Source organism: Gasterosteus aculeatus, chromosome 6 (genome assembly GCF_964276395.1).
Source record: "Gasterosteus aculeatus chromosome 6, fGasAcu3.hap1.1, whole genome shotgun sequence".
NCBI classification, from domain to species: Eukaryota; Metazoa; Chordata; class Actinopteri; order Perciformes; family Gasterosteidae; genus Gasterosteus; species Gasterosteus aculeatus.
The window spans coordinates 4,506,676-4,518,801 of record NC_135693.1 but is presented as its reverse complement, the minus strand read 5'-3'; the positions used below and the strand labels follow the sequence as shown (position 1 = coordinate 4,518,801).

The 12,126-nt window shown below is 45.4% G+C and overlaps 1 protein-coding gene across 1 annotated transcript; it reads right to left on the bottom strand.

Moving 5' to 3' along the window:
• Nucleotides 1-6,203: 6,203 nt before the first annotated feature.
• Nucleotides 6,204-10,789, bottom strand: LOC120821101 (uncharacterized). Its single transcript, XM_078104869.1, has 3 exons — nt 10,717-10,789; nt 6,526-9,536; nt 6,204-6,344 (listed from the first exon to the last, which is right to left on the bottom strand). The coding sequence occupies exons 1-2, from the start codon at nt 10,787-10,789 to the stop codon at nt 8,218-8,220; spliced, it is 1,392 nt and encodes a 463-aa protein (XP_077960995.1). The 3' UTR covers nt 6,204-6,344; nt 6,526-8,217.
• Between the last annotated feature and the right edge of the window lie 1,337 nt (nt 10,790-12,126).

The following is a 12,126-nucleotide window of genomic DNA, read 5'->3' as shown; positions in this document are numbered from 1 at the left end:
AATACAGTGACTCGCGTGTAGGCCGTTTCACTGCTCTTCAGACTGGGCCGCTGCATCCTGACTGCGCTCTGCAGTGTTCTCTTCTTCTGAAGCCCGCGGTGCAGGTGTGTTTGTTCGGGAGAAGAACATAGTGATAGGCAGCTGTTGTCGCTCTTTTTTCTTCTTTGCAAAAAGATCATTGTACACCGACATGCCACCATCGATTACGTTGGAGAACTGTAATTAACGGCTCGGGAGTGAGTTTTTAGCGAATCAGAATGCAGAGCACAATGCACCAAAAAAAAAAAAAATGCAATATGAAAATCCGCGAAATAGCGAATTGGAAACGAATTGGAAACGTCCAATCAGATGTCGGGTGAAAACAAATTTCTTTCCCGCCGTGGCCAAGTACAGGGAGCTGACACAGAAGGTGGAGACCGTCAGAAGACAGGAAGCCGAAATAAGCCATCTGGAGGAGAGTCTACACCTGCAGAATGAGAAGGTGGAAGAGTACAACGCAGTACAAAAGATGGAAGACCACATGAAGGACATAATTGCCAACAATGAGGCAGAGAAACTAAAACTCCTGAAGACCAGCAACAACCAGACCAAAGCGATCGGTGGTCCTGAGAGCCCACCCAAATGTTCAATCGGATGTCTGGTAAAAAAAGATTTATGTTGCTCCGTGGCCGAGGTCAGCGAGCTGACACAGAAGGTGGAGGATCTGGAGCTGACCGTCAGAAGACAGGAGGCCGAAATAAGCCATCTGGAGGAGAGTCTACACCTGCAGAATGAGAAGGTGGAAGAGTGCAACGCAGTACAAAAGATGGAAGACCACATGAAGGACATAATTGCCAACAATGAGGCAGAGAAACTAAAACTCCTGAATACCAGCAACGACCAGAGCGAAGAGATCGGTGGTCCTGAGACCGATTTCTGTCGCGCCGTGGCCAAGATCGGCGAGCTGACACAGAAGGTGGAGGATCTGGAGGAGACCGTCAGAGGACAGGAGGCCGAAAAAAGCCATCTTGAGGAGAGTCTACACTTGCAGAATGAGAAGGTGGAAAAGTACAACGCCCTGGAGAAGAGAGCATTGGACTTGGAGAACACTGTAGCATCCTTGAAGTTAGCCCACGGGTCCCTTGGTGAGAAGTTTAGGGCGGAGATTTCCAAGAACAAACCGTTGGACGAGGCCTTAACAAAAGTGAGGAAGGAGAACGTGATCCTCGAGGACATCTGCTTGTACCTCAAAAAGAAGAGCCTTGGGGTCTTCGGAAGACAGATGGAGGACAGAGACACTGAGCTTGAGAAGCTCCGAAGGAAACTGCAAGAGGAGAAGACGAGAGAAACGCGACCAGGTTTCTTCAGGCAGCTATTAAGGAGGAGCCCTGACCGCCCTCCTTCAGTCTACAATCCACGGGTCCAGCCCTCTACGCCCCCCATCTCTCGCCAAATCTCAAAGAGAAGATTAAAGAGACAGTTAGACAAGTAAAACACCCATAATCTATCGTGGATCTAACCAGTGCCTGATACATACACAACAGTGTCCTCCGATCTGCCCCCCAGTCTACACCTGTCACAGCCCTCATCAGATTCAGCACCTTCCTGCACTTTTCTATAAACTCCACATGTTTCCTGAATGTAAGCCTCTCATCAAACCATACCCCCAAATATTTAAACTCTAACACCCTTCCCAATTCCTGTCCATACATATGTAACCGAACCTCTCCCACCCTCCTCCTCGAGTACACCATGAAACACGATTTAGTCACCTCAGTCTCCGTCTCCTTTACCCAACATTTTCCTGAACATTTTCCATTTGCTGCTGCCACTAGCATACTTGTCAGTTCCTGAGCACATTCATTCACTGATCCCTCCATCGTCAACTTCCGTCCTTCCCGCTCACGCAAGTACTTGAACTTGATCCAATCAGCCTTCTCAAAACACCACCTCTTGCCATGACCTCTGCTCTGCATACACACACCAGCCTCAAACCTACCAACAATAGGGTAATAATCACTCCCTACGGTGGAGTCTCATCACTCGCAACTCACACCTCCCTGCCATAGACGCAGACACCCACATTGGATCTAAACAGGATTCAGTCCCTTTCCCTATATTTACCCTAGTACCACCCCCCCAGTAACACATACCATCCCACAACCCTCCATACATTCCTCCACCACTGCCCCATTACCATCCGTGTGTCCACCTCCCCATATCTCATTATGTGCATTAAAGTCCCCACACCAAATCACCTTTCCACCCCCACCACACCTACCCATTACATCTAGCTGCTCTGCACTTTGAGGATTACAAGGGTTATAAAAATGTAACACCACTATGCCGCCTTCATTCCTGCACACCTCTATCCCGACACACTCTGCATCGTTTACCTCCACTACTACTGTATGCCAGTCCGTCCTCAACAAACGTAGCACATCCCCCCACCTACACCCTCTACACCTACACCCTCTATCCCATAGGTCACTAACTGGCGGACCGCGGTCCGGGTCCGGACCCAGAGGCCGTCCCATCCGGACCCGGACCGCCAGCCAAAACAGAAGGTTGTGATTTAAAACCTGACGGCGTTTTTATTTTTTTACCTGGCGGCGCGGCGTGGCTTTTGCAGTTTTTTACGGTAGTGGTTTAGCGGATGAGGAAACGCACAGACCAATTGCATGCGAGCCAACTCAGCCAATCAAATCTATGCATTCTCGGCGGTAAACATTACGTCTCAAGACAGCGCTGCGCCCGCGCTGAGAGATGAGAAAGTTAGAGAAAGAAAAAGAAAGATAGCGACACATTTAGAAAACAAAGGGAGAGAAACGGACGACCGTGCCGGAGAAAGTTGAGGACAAGTCGAGTGAGACAGAGAAAGGGAGAGAAACAAAGAACAAATGTCGCTCTCCAAAAAAAGAAAAGTTGACAGCGAAAATAGCGCATTTGATCAGTTATGGACAGACTCATTTCTGTTCATACTTCCCACAGGGAGCACAAAACCAGTGTGTCTTATATGTTCAGAAACCGTGGCACTTATTAAAAGTGGCAATGTGAAACGCCATTATGAGACAAAACATAAAGGTTTTAAATAAACATACCCACTCAAATCCGAAGTGAGATCACAGAAAACAAGTGGCCTCACAGCCCAATATGAAGAGTCAACCAGGATCCTGAGCCACACGTTCACTGCCCAACAACGTGCTCATGAGGGTTCCCTCAGAGTTGCTTGGATTTTGGGGCAACACAAAAAGTCATTTACTGATGGAGGGCTTGTCAAAGAATGCATGAGTGTCGTCGCTGAAACATTACTTGTCGGAAAACCAAAACAAGAGCTTTGTGATAAGATAAAGCAATTACCCATGTCAGCATCATCTGCCACAAAATAGGTGAAATATTAACTCAGGATGTGCTAACCCAGCTAAATGAAGCCATACATAAGGCACCATGTGTAGGCTTAGCTGTGGATGAGTCCACTGACATCTGTGACAATGCTCAGCTGTTAGTGTAGGTCAGGTTTTTCAACACAGACCAGAAAGCATTCTGTGAAGATCTGTTAGGTGTTACTCCCCTTCAAACCAGTACAAGAGGAGAAGATATCTACCTGGCCATTAAGGAGATTAGAGCCAACACAAGTGGTTTCAATAGCCACAGATGGAGCCCCTGCTATGATAGGGAGAGAGAAAGGAGCTGTAGCAAGACTGAAAGAGGACAATCCAGAGCTCATAGCTTACATTGCATCATTCACCAATCTGTCCTCTGTGCCTCCCTGTCAGATGAGCATGCTGAAGTGATGAATACAATGATGAAAATGATCAATTTTCTCAGGGCATCCTCTTCCACCCAGCATCGCATGCTGAGGGAATTCCTCAGAGAAGTTGATGCCAATGCTGATGATCTTTTGCTGCACAATAATGTGAGATGGCTCAGCAAAGGGAAGGTCTTAGCGCGCTTTTGGTCCATCAGGAGGGAAGTAGCATCTTTTTTGGCAGAGCTAAAACATCAGAAGGCAACGCAGTTTTCTCTCTTTTTAGGAAATGAGAAACAGATGGATAATGTGGCCTTTTTTCCCAGCAGTGCAGGAACAGGTACAGGGACAGAGAGACGTGTCTTCTTTTGTTGACTTCATTGATAAGCTGATCGTAAACTTCAGCAACCGTTTTGACAGCTTCAGCTTTGGACAGCAGCTCACCATGTTCATTCAGAACCCATTTATCATCACGGATGTCAGGGGGTTCTCAGAGGACTTTAAATGGTTAAATCCTGGGCCTCTCCAGATGCAACTGGTTGATCTCCAAGCAGATGCGTCCCTGAGAGAGCAGTTTCTAAGAACTGACCCTTCCACTTTCTGGCTCGTTCGAGGCTCACCAATGAGCACCTCCACATGTGCATGCGGATGGCCCTGACTCCATTAAAGCCCAGGTTTAAAGTCCTGGCAGGACAAGCTAGAGCTCAATTATCCCACTGACCAACAAAGTGGGGGAGTGGGATGCAAGACTAATGCTCTAAAACTTAAATTGTTAAGATGTGTTAAGATTTATTATCTGTAAAATCGTTTGAGACTAAAACAGAAACGGGGACATTTAAGCTTTTCCTCCCTTTAATTTTTCTGAAGTTAAGCACTTTTTGATTATTATTATTTATTATTACATGCACCATTTTCATTTTGTATTTATTTAAAAAATGCAGCCCTACTTTTATTTAGTTCATGAGAGAGCATTATACATATCTGCAGTCACACATAAGTCCAGTTCTATGTTACATGATAATATATATTGTTAAAAAAAGTGTTTTATATCGTACCGAATTCCTTTGATTTGAAAGGTATTGATTTTATGCAGATGTTTATACAACTACCAGGCTACTTAAATATATATCCCACTAAATAGTTAGACATTATGATCTTCTGGACCTTTGCTTCAAGAAAATTTCTCTAACTGGACCTCTTAACATTTTAGTTGAATACCCCTGCTCTACTGGGTATATGCCCATCAAACTCCACCATCACAGTTGGGCTCTCCTCTCCGTTCCCTTTGTGTTTATTTGTCATTCGTTTTGCCTCCACTACCCGTCCTCCCTTTACTTCTTTCTTGAATTCCTCCATTGTTATATCCCCCGGTACCCCCGTAATCACCCCCTGCTCTTAGCCCTTCCACCCGGTACGTGACACTTCACCTTCGCTCCATTCAGCGACGTCAACGCCATTAACTTGCCTCTTGCCTTGCTGCGCACAATTAACAGCAAAAATCAACACTCTCCCATTCCCAACACACCTCGCATCTCTAGGGGGTCTTGCGTCTGCGTCGCTCTGAAAACGCAGAAGCATAAGCGAGGCTTAAAACCAGGCTTCACACTGGTCTGATGAGTGCTCTCAGCATTCTGTTTCAAACCGATTAAGCTCAGACCCAAAGCAGAGGAGCCTCTGGTGCCACGTTCAGGCTGAACCTTCATTTCATTCAAGAACAGCATTTAATTATTTCATCCATCCGATTGTTGTGTTTTATGATCATCACAACGATAAACCTTTATTCGCATGTGTGAAGAAAGCAGGATTTCTGTTTTGCAGACCCAACTTGAAGCTTAATTACCTCATGAAATATGTATTATTCTGGAAGTGGAAATGTTCTACAGCGATTCCCAAAGTGTGGGCCGCGAGAGGTCATTTACAATAAATGCAAATACAAAATTTTCAATTTTGAAAAGTTTGAAATTAATATAAAGATTACGTGTTATTCTTTTATCTGACCAGCTCTTGTCCGCCTGTCGTTATTCAACAAAAGGCGCCGCCAAACAAAACAATGTCAAATGGGGCGCCCTCTTGTAGTATTAAAGTAATTATATATATATATATATATATATTTGAGCCCTGGAGAAAATGGTACACAAAACATACATTGTCGGTTAATACATTTTTAATCGGTTAAATTCTTAAGGTCATTTAATCATCCCTAGTTTATGTTTTGATCAGAGTTGTGATTAAAGGTTTGGGTGGGCCGCAGAAGATTTTCAGATTTCAAATTGGGCCGCGGCATTCTTGAGTTTGGGAACCGCTGTTCTACAGAGTAATCCACATGAATCGGTGTGCCTGCTTGTTGAAAGATCCAAAGCTGGTTTAGGGCCATTTAAACCAGGATGCATTTCATGACACCTGCGACCAATTCAACGCTCCAAAAGGTTCACATGAACATGAGATTGAACCAAAGAAATCTCCCAAAACAAAAGGGTTCTATGAGAAGTGTTTTATTGAATTCTTCATCTAAACAGTGAGGTGGAGAAATGTTCTGAGTGGACGGCTGCTTGCACTTCTGTTTACATCCACTCTCAGGACCACGAGGATTTCCAAAGGATACAACAGGAGTGCTGCCCTATAAACAAGAGATACACGTGTTTCCTCTTTCTATTTGGTGAGGAGATACAACATGTATTTCCCTTTGTCAGCTCTGCAATATCTCATATCCAAATTCAGTTACACTGACTGTTGGTGTTCACAATAAATCCTCTATTCTAACATTATCAGCCGCGACCTCTGGTCGCGGTCCTTCTCACCTGGTCGGGAGTGAGCGATTGTCTTCTGTCGTCATGGTCACCCTGGATGTAGTGCAGGAAGTTGAGTCTCTGAAACAGAAGAACAGGAAGTAGTTCAACTTAGCTGCTCTCCATCTTGTCCTGGGAGTGGAATGTGGGCGTTTCTTTTTAGTGTTCAACGTGTAGCCCTGGATGTCCTGCAGGAACCCGGAGTCCGGCTCTTCCTCCTTTGCTGCTCCCTGTGTGGACGTCAGACTGAGAAAGGCCAGCAAATATACCTAAATATTGATGTTATCATTCACTATTGACACTTTTCTGTCTGGGGCACAAACACCTTGAGTTATTGAATTAGTGACAGTTTAAGGATACTGAGGTGCATAAAGAGCTGGTTTACACAATAACACACATTACTTTATATACATATTACAGAAGTCAGATACTCTTACTCATCTTTTAGTCCACAGCGAGAGGTAGCGGCCTGTTAAAAATAACAGTGAGTAACACATATTACATTTTGATCATTGAATCGGTGATGTAACGCGGAGAACCAAGTTACTCAGGTTTTATCTTATTCTTACAGGTCACAAGCTCGTACTCTAATTATATTCCTATATTTCTACAGATAAACTTGGTGATGATATATAGTCGTTATGCTCACACTCACCTTTTGGTCCTCGGTGAACAGCAGCAGCTCAGTTGGAGTGTGGTTAAAGTATTGGTTAGTAAAAACAATATTTGCATAATAGAGTCAACATACAAAGTGCATAAACAGATTCACAATAGAATAAAAGAACCTACTTCTAACGTTGCCTGTAGGTACCAGATTATTCTAAGTTACTTACCTTTTTCGTCCACATTGAACAGCAGCATCTCAGGTGGCAAAGTGAGAGAGGTAACAACACATAATGGTAAGTGGCACGGGCAAATTATCTTTGCATAATATTACTTTGTATTCATGTTATAGGTCACTGTCTGAACAAAACAGACGCTGGTACTTACTTTTTCACACGGCCAAATGGGATAAAAACATGATTAGTATGGGAAGTAATTGTAAATATTTGAATATTATGAATTTCCATAACGGCATACACTATATTTGGCCATATGAAGGCATTTCTAACCTTGAGAGTTCTACTTACTCTGTTGTTTGTCAGTTTTCACTGATACCTTCACTCTTAACCTGTAAAGGAATGTGGACACTGTGGGGGAGGGGGAGGCATAAAACGAGACATAAAAGCATTTTTGTCTTCTTCAGCCCTGCCAGACGCAAAGGCTACATGCTCGGGGTGTCAACGCCTCTGCCAGACGCAAAGGCTACCTGAGGCAGCGCCGGCCAAGCCAGTCGCAAAGGCCGGCCGTCAGGATGAAAGAAAAGTTGATCGATCCACCGCGCAAAGAAGAAGAAAAGCCCCAGAGCAAGACGCTACATGGGGGACACAAGCCCTGCCAGACGCAAAGGATACCAGTACCTGCAGAAGGGGTCAACAGCCCCGCCAGACGCAAAGGCCTCAGGATGAAATAAAGGTTGACCGATGTCTTGTGCAAATATGACTACATAATACAGAAAAGCCCCAATGCAAGACGCTACATGGGGGACACTAGCCCTGCCAGACGCAAAGGGTACCATGGCAACCACTGTTCCTGCTGCAAGTGGACTCAGTGGTTGCTCCGAAGCTTCCCGGAGGATTGTCAATCAGAGTCGCTGTCTTCAGACTAACGCGCCCTCTTCGCAGCAGACTCCTCCCCGTCGCTCTCGTCCCTGCGCCGTTTTGCCGAGGAGTCAAGGCCAGAAGTTGAGGAAGATTCAAGAACATCTGCATCCAGGAGCTCCTCAAAAGAGTCTTCTGGGAGCACTGGCCCAATGTCTTCAATGTCCAGTAAAGGGACCTGTAACGCAAACTCACCCACGACATCGATGTCAGAGTCCTCCTCCTCATCGGGGAGCCCTAACCTGTATCTTTGAAGCATACGGTTAATTTCATCGTTCATATCATCATCACCATCATGAGGGACAGCGTTAAGGTCAGCATGAGGGTCAGCGTGAGGGTCAGCGTGAGGGTCAGCATTAAGGTCAGCAAAGGCAGCAAAAGCATAAGCATAGGGAGCAGCAGCATAGGGAGCAGCATAGGGAGCGGCAGCATAGGGAGCAGCAGCATAGGGGTGAGAGTAGGGAACGGGGTAAGGAGCAACGTAGCGAGCAGGGTAGGGAGCAGCAAAGGGAGCAGCAGCATAGGGAGCAGCATAGGGAGCAGGGTAGGGAGCAGCAGCATAGCGTGCAGCAGCATAGGGGTGAGAGTAGGGAGCAGGGTAGGGAGCAGCAGCATAGCGTGCAGCAGCATAGGCGTGAGAGTAGGGAGCAGGGTAAGGAGCAAGGTAGTGAGCAGGGTAGGGAGCAGCAAAGGGAGCAGCAGCATAGGGAGCAGGGTATGGAACAGGGTAGGGAGCAGCAGCATAGCGTGCAGCAGCATAGGGGTGAGAGTAGGGAGCAGGGTAGGGAGCAGCAGCATAGCGTGCAGCAGCATAGGGGTGAGAGTAGGGAGCAGGGTAAGGAGCAAGGTAGTGAGCAGGGTAGGGAGCAGCAAAGGGAGCAGGGTAGGGAGCAGCAGCATAGCGTGCAGCAGCATAGGGATGAGAGTAGGGAGCAGGGTAAGGAGCAAGGTGGTGAGCAGGGTAGAGAGCAGCAGCATAGGGGTGAGAGTAGGGAGCAGGGTAAGGAGCAAGGTAGTGAGCAGGGTAGGGAGCAGCAAAGGGAGCAGCAAAGGGAGGGGGGAAGGGAGGAGGAAAGGGAGCAGCGGCAGAGGAAGCAGCATAGGAAGCAGGGTAGGGAGCAGCAGCATAGGGGTGAGAGTAGGGAGCAGGGTAGGGAGCAGCAAAGGGAGCAGCAAAGGGAGGAGGAGGAGGAACCTGTGGCTCACCGTCCCCTCTGGGGGGCTCGGCCTCCTTCAGCTCGTCCTCGTAATCCGGAAGAACCACGTCGTCGAGGGCCCTCTGGACGACAGGGCGGTCAGCGAACAGGGGCCAGAGGGGTTCACCTGGGTAGAACAAATTCATAAAAAAAGTTACATTCACAACCAACACAAAGCTACCGTCTTAAATACCCAATACTGTGCAGTTCTGTTACGGCTATTTAAAACATTAAGAAGCTCCATGTGTGCTCTGTGTAATAATCACGTCACATCTACACGTTTCGCTTTGCAAGTTGTTGTAGCATATTTGACTGCTAAAAATGTTAAACACGGTTAGCACCATTCTGAAACATTAATGAGGGGGTGTTGGAGCACGACTCTTAAGGAAAAAAAGTTTTAGTCTGTTTTAAAAAGGAACTAACGTTACATCAGTAATAATCAGAAGCACATATTAAAATGTTACTTCCATGTGAGACCACAGTCTGCACTTATTAAGGAAAAGGTCAGTGTGCACCTGCACAAACTATTCTCCTTCATAGTTTATAAGCTACGTTCATCATAATTCTGAGTGGAAACAGGTGGATTTGACTGATTCAGTGAGAGGTGACACTACCTCCAATATTCCCTTTAGTTTCTGATAGAATAAATAAAATGTTTTATGTGCAGAGACCCGCGTATGTAACTGCCTTTAATTCAGCGCCATTAACAACACGGGTCTCCAAAATATCCACACGGAAACATGTTGTAAACTAAGCTAACGTTCGGTCCATTAGCTGTAGGGAGCTAACGTTAACGTTTACTTTATCTTTATTTCGGGCTCTTAGCCTCTTGAATGAATACCTGAGTCGGGTATTAAATGGATTTTCGTCTAAACCTGAACGCTCTGAAGTTCGCTTCTGGAAGTTCCGTTGTTGTGATTATACAAAAAAAGTTGTTTATCTCCCAACGTTCGGTGAAAGTGCCGTCGGCGCCATTTTGTTTCCCCAATTTCCGAGACAAATTTGGACGAAATTATCCATTTAAGCAAAATTAAAAATACCATTTGAATCCCTATACATGTGTTAACACATTACACACGGTCCCTGCCATAAAAAACACACTTTTGACGTTTAATTACCATTTTACACGGAAGAAACTCCAGATGTGCCCCAAATCAGTTTCTCCATAATTTGCTAGCTTAAATTCAGAACATTCCATTTCTTAATATTCAACATTTAACGTTATTACGTGCAATTTTTGTACTGAGGTGAGCCACTCATCTCTTAAGAACATAAATAATCCCATTTGGGATGAAAATATGTCTTACTTGCAAAGGCAAGGATCCACCGTCTGACTCTGCTCAGCAGGGGCTCCACCGCAGGGGGTCCACTGGAAGACATCGTCTCCTCCACGTAACACTCGTTAGTACTTTTGGTCGGTTCTCCAACAATTTATTCTCCACAGGTTATTTTCCACGGGATTGGGCCTCAGACCGTTCAACTCTTTAGGTAACACAGCTACACTCGTCAAGTTCAACAGCAGAAGTGAATTCAGAATGGCCAGCAGCGTTCAGGTGACCTCAGTGAAACGTCACCGTCCTGTTGCCATGGCGTTTACTCACCGCTGTGCGTGAGGCGGTTTTAATGTAGTACATTGTGTACATGTACAATGTTTGGACTTGTTCATTTGTACAACAAGTGTTTCCATAAATGTGTGTGTGATAATCTGTGTTGACACACTGCATACAAGAATGCAGGTTCAGCCAAGCATGAAACATGTTTTCAGTTCAATTCTTGTTGTTGTAGATGTCCAATAATGAGTAGAAAGATAGAAGACATGAGGATACACTTGAATCCCTGCGTGCTTCCATCGACATCATGTAGATATTGCACAATTAATAAAGTCCTGAACTTCTTTCACTTCATTGCTGCAAAACTGTTTTCCTCCATTGAGTTAATATGTCTTTCCTGATACTAAATTAACGTGTGGTGATTTTATTTGCCTTAAGGTGATACCGGGGAATTTCATTTTTAAATTTTGATTAATATGCAGTTGTATATATGCAATTGTATAAATATATACATATGATCTTTTATACGCTGATAGCGACTCGATCACCATCTGCATATTGTAATTTATTTATGAAAACGAGTGATTAATGACGACCCGTGTGTGTTATCCCGAAAACCTCCACACGACGGCAGTGTTGTAACGTCATTAGCTTTTTATTCACTGATGCATTTTGGCCAACACGTGTTGGAGTCTGAGCTGCAGTACCACGTACTAAGTATGACGGCCTTTGTTGTTGCTCCAAACGGGCCACAATCCCCCATCTCATCTCATCCGTGTGGCATCATGATAGCAAGTCAACGATTTTCATCCAGGGGAGGCCATGAAAGTGAGGTGGGGTCGACGTGGCGCAGGGGTAGAGAGGGTGTTGCCGGTTCGAGCCCCGGTTGCTCCATGTCCCATGTTCAAGTGTCCCTGAGCAAGACACCAAACCCCTAATTGCTCCCTGGGAAAAAATGTAAAAAGCCATGGGTTAAAAATGCAATGTAAGTCGCTTTGGATAAAAGCGTCAGCTAAATGTAATGTAATAATGTAACACTGATGTAAAGCAGCGTCTCCCCCCTGCACACAATGTATTTACAAGATTAAACAGATATTGTGATACATCATGAACCAGTGACAGTTGCTGAATGCTGCAATTTCGTACCGCAGTGACATTGATATCACA

Excerpts from the sequence above, each read along its gene's own strand:
- LOC120821101 (XM_078104869.1), bottom strand. The coding sequence starts at position 10,789 with ATGTCTTCCAGTGGACCCCCTGCGGTGGAGCCCCTGCTGAGCAGAGTC. Across the intron at positions 9,537-10,716 it reads GTGGATCCTTGCCTTTGCAA|GTGAACCCCTCTGGCCCCTG; the intron begins GTAAGACATATT and ends TGTTCTACCCAG.